This window comes from Myotis davidii, unplaced genomic scaffold (assembly GCF_000327345.1).
Source record: "Myotis davidii unplaced genomic scaffold, ASM32734v1 scaffold1558, whole genome shotgun sequence".
Lineage (NCBI taxonomy): Eukaryota > Metazoa > Chordata > Mammalia > Chiroptera > Vespertilionidae > Myotis > Myotis davidii.
In genome coordinates, this window is record NW_006288873.1 from 143,869 (window position 1) to 146,178 (window position 2,310).

General features: G+C 63.8%; 1 protein-coding gene across 1 annotated transcript in view; it reads left to right on the forward strand.

Moving 5' to 3' along the window:
• Nucleotides 1-4: 4 nt before the first annotated feature.
• The window catches only part of ARRDC2 (arrestin domain containing 2), a gene marked incomplete at its 5' end in the record, with an annotated part of 6,016 nt that continues 3,710 nt past the window's right edge, over nucleotides 5-2,310 (forward strand). Inside the window, one exon of the mRNA XM_006761096.2 lies at nucleotides 5-107. Within this exon, the coding sequence (XP_006761159.1) occupies nucleotides 5-107 (103 nt within the window). The remainder of the gene's footprint in view (nucleotides 108-2,310) is intronic.

Consider the following 2,310-nt stretch of genomic DNA (forward strand, 5'->3'; position numbering starts at 1 on the left):
GGCGACCACGCACTGGCTCCAGGGCCGAAGCGTGGGCATCAACGCGGTTTCCAGCGACTTCACGGCCGTCGAGACATACCTGCGGCGGCGGCAGCTGCTGCTCCGAGGTGAGCCGCTCACCCTCCTGCTCCATAGCCAGGATCCCCTCAGCACCCTCTCCCCAGTGTCTCCACTCTCCCACTGGGACATTCACCCACCGACCCCCTCCAAAACCCTCTTTGCTGCCCCCCCTCTCCCTCCCCCCGCCCAGTGTCTGGGCACCCACCTTCCAGAGCACAGACGCCCTCGATTTAGAGGCTGTGGTGTGTGGTGGGGGCCTCTGTCTGGGGGAAATACCTGGGTGGGGCAAGGAGATCCTTCTCTCTGCACCCCAGGACCCCTGTTAGCCCCAAGCCTGGGATCCCTGATTCCAACGAAGGCCACTGTGTCACTCAGCCAGTGCCCCCTCCCAAAGTTTAGCCCACAGTGTTTGCTGGGGCGAGTTCTTCCCTGGGTTGGAGTTCTGGTGGCTTTGCAGGTGAGGGGAAGGAGACTTGGGTGAGGTCAGATTAGGCTGGGAGTCTCACCTGGCAGACCTCAGCCCCCCACTCTCAGGCCCAATGGCCGGCCAGGAGCAGAACAGGGGCCACAGAAAGGGCTTTGCGGGGCATGGGCCTCTTTGGGTGACCCTTCCATCCCCTCCCTATACCCATCTGTAAAATATGCAGGGCAGGAGGCTGCTCAGACCTGGTCTTGCGGCCTGGTCCAACAGCCCCCAGGTTTGGGGGACTCTGGCCTGACCGGCGTGGAAACCGAGGCTAGCAGGCATGGGGTGTGGCCGGAAGGGGCCCCAGAGGAACTTCCTTTCACCTGCAGCTCAAGCCAAATTGGGGCTGCTCTCACCCTACAGTCCCCCTGGTCCCACTCACAGGTGGCTTCTTCAAGACACTGGAGAGGTGAAGCTTGCCTCCTCTGCTGTCTGACCCTGCCCGTCTCGGGTCGGTGGGTGAATGTCACACCTGTAAAATGGAGCAGCGGCTGCCACTTGCTCACTATGAGCCTTCCTGTCCTGCCAGAGTCACCTCATCCTCCACCTCTTCCTGGCTTATGGTCCCCTGTCCTCTCTTGGCTCCACTTGGCCGTAACAGAGGGTTCCAACCCCTTCTTTCAGCCCCGGAGCCTCCTCCTCTAAGCAGACCCCAGACTGATCACTGAGGGGACAGCCTCTGCCCCACCCTTTGGGTCTGCTCTCACCACTATCGCGGGCTGACCCCGTCTGGTACGGCCGTCTCCCACTGGGGGTGCGGAGGCCTTTGGGGTGCGGAGGCCTTTCGGGGGGCGTCCCAGCGTGGCCTGAGCCAGACTCAAAGGCATAGCCGAGTTAGGCATGGCTTCGGGCGGCAGTGCATCTCGCTGCCAGGAGAGGGCGCAGGTCCCCCGTAGATCGCGAGGAGGCAACTCGCGGCTTAAAAACTCCTACGGACGGTTCTTCTCTCGGGAAACTGAGGCCCAGAGAAGGGTCATCCCCGCCCCGAGGTAACCTCGCAGCCCTGGACCCGGGGGTGCCTGGAGCTCCCCCTGCACTCGGCTCTGCCTGTGAAGGGACCAGGGCTGGAGGTGCCCGAAGCGGGCACAAGGGCGAGGCCTAAAAGTCTAGAGGCATTTGCCCGGGGCTGGAATTGGGAAAAGAAATGTCGGCTGGGGCCTAAGTGCTCTGGCGCAACCGAGTGGCGGCGCTGGTGACCCGGGAACAGGCTCCGGGAAGGGCCCGGGAGGGGAACCCTGGTTCGTGCACAGCCTCTGAGAGGGGCTTCTTTTCTCCCGGCACTGCGCACGTGGGAACGCGGGCCCCAGCTGAGCGCGGTTTGAATCAGAAGAGGGGGGCAGCAGGCACGGGGGGCGGGGGGAGGCCCCACCGACTTCCTCATCCCTCCCCATTGCACAGAGAGGGAAACTGAGGCCCGGGCGACCTAGGCTCTCAGCGCCAGGCCATTGCACACTACCTCCAGCTCTGGCTGGACACGTCCCGGTCAGATCTACAAATAGTGGCGGGTTGATGATTAAGCCAAAGGACCGAATGGTCTTTCTGAGTGACCTCAGGCCCAGGCCCGGCTTCCTGGCCTCAGTTTCCCCTCTCTACCCCCGGGATCCGCGAGAGGCCGGATCTGGTGTCCAGTGCTTCCGTTTCACCCCGGGGTCCACGAGGGCGGAGGGCTAGCGGACCGGGAGCCTGAGAGTTTGTTATTTTGCTCCACGCCCGGGCGGAGCCACGCCCCTCGCCGCGCCATTGGCGGATACCATTCCAGGGCGGGGCAGGAGTCTCGTCCCCGC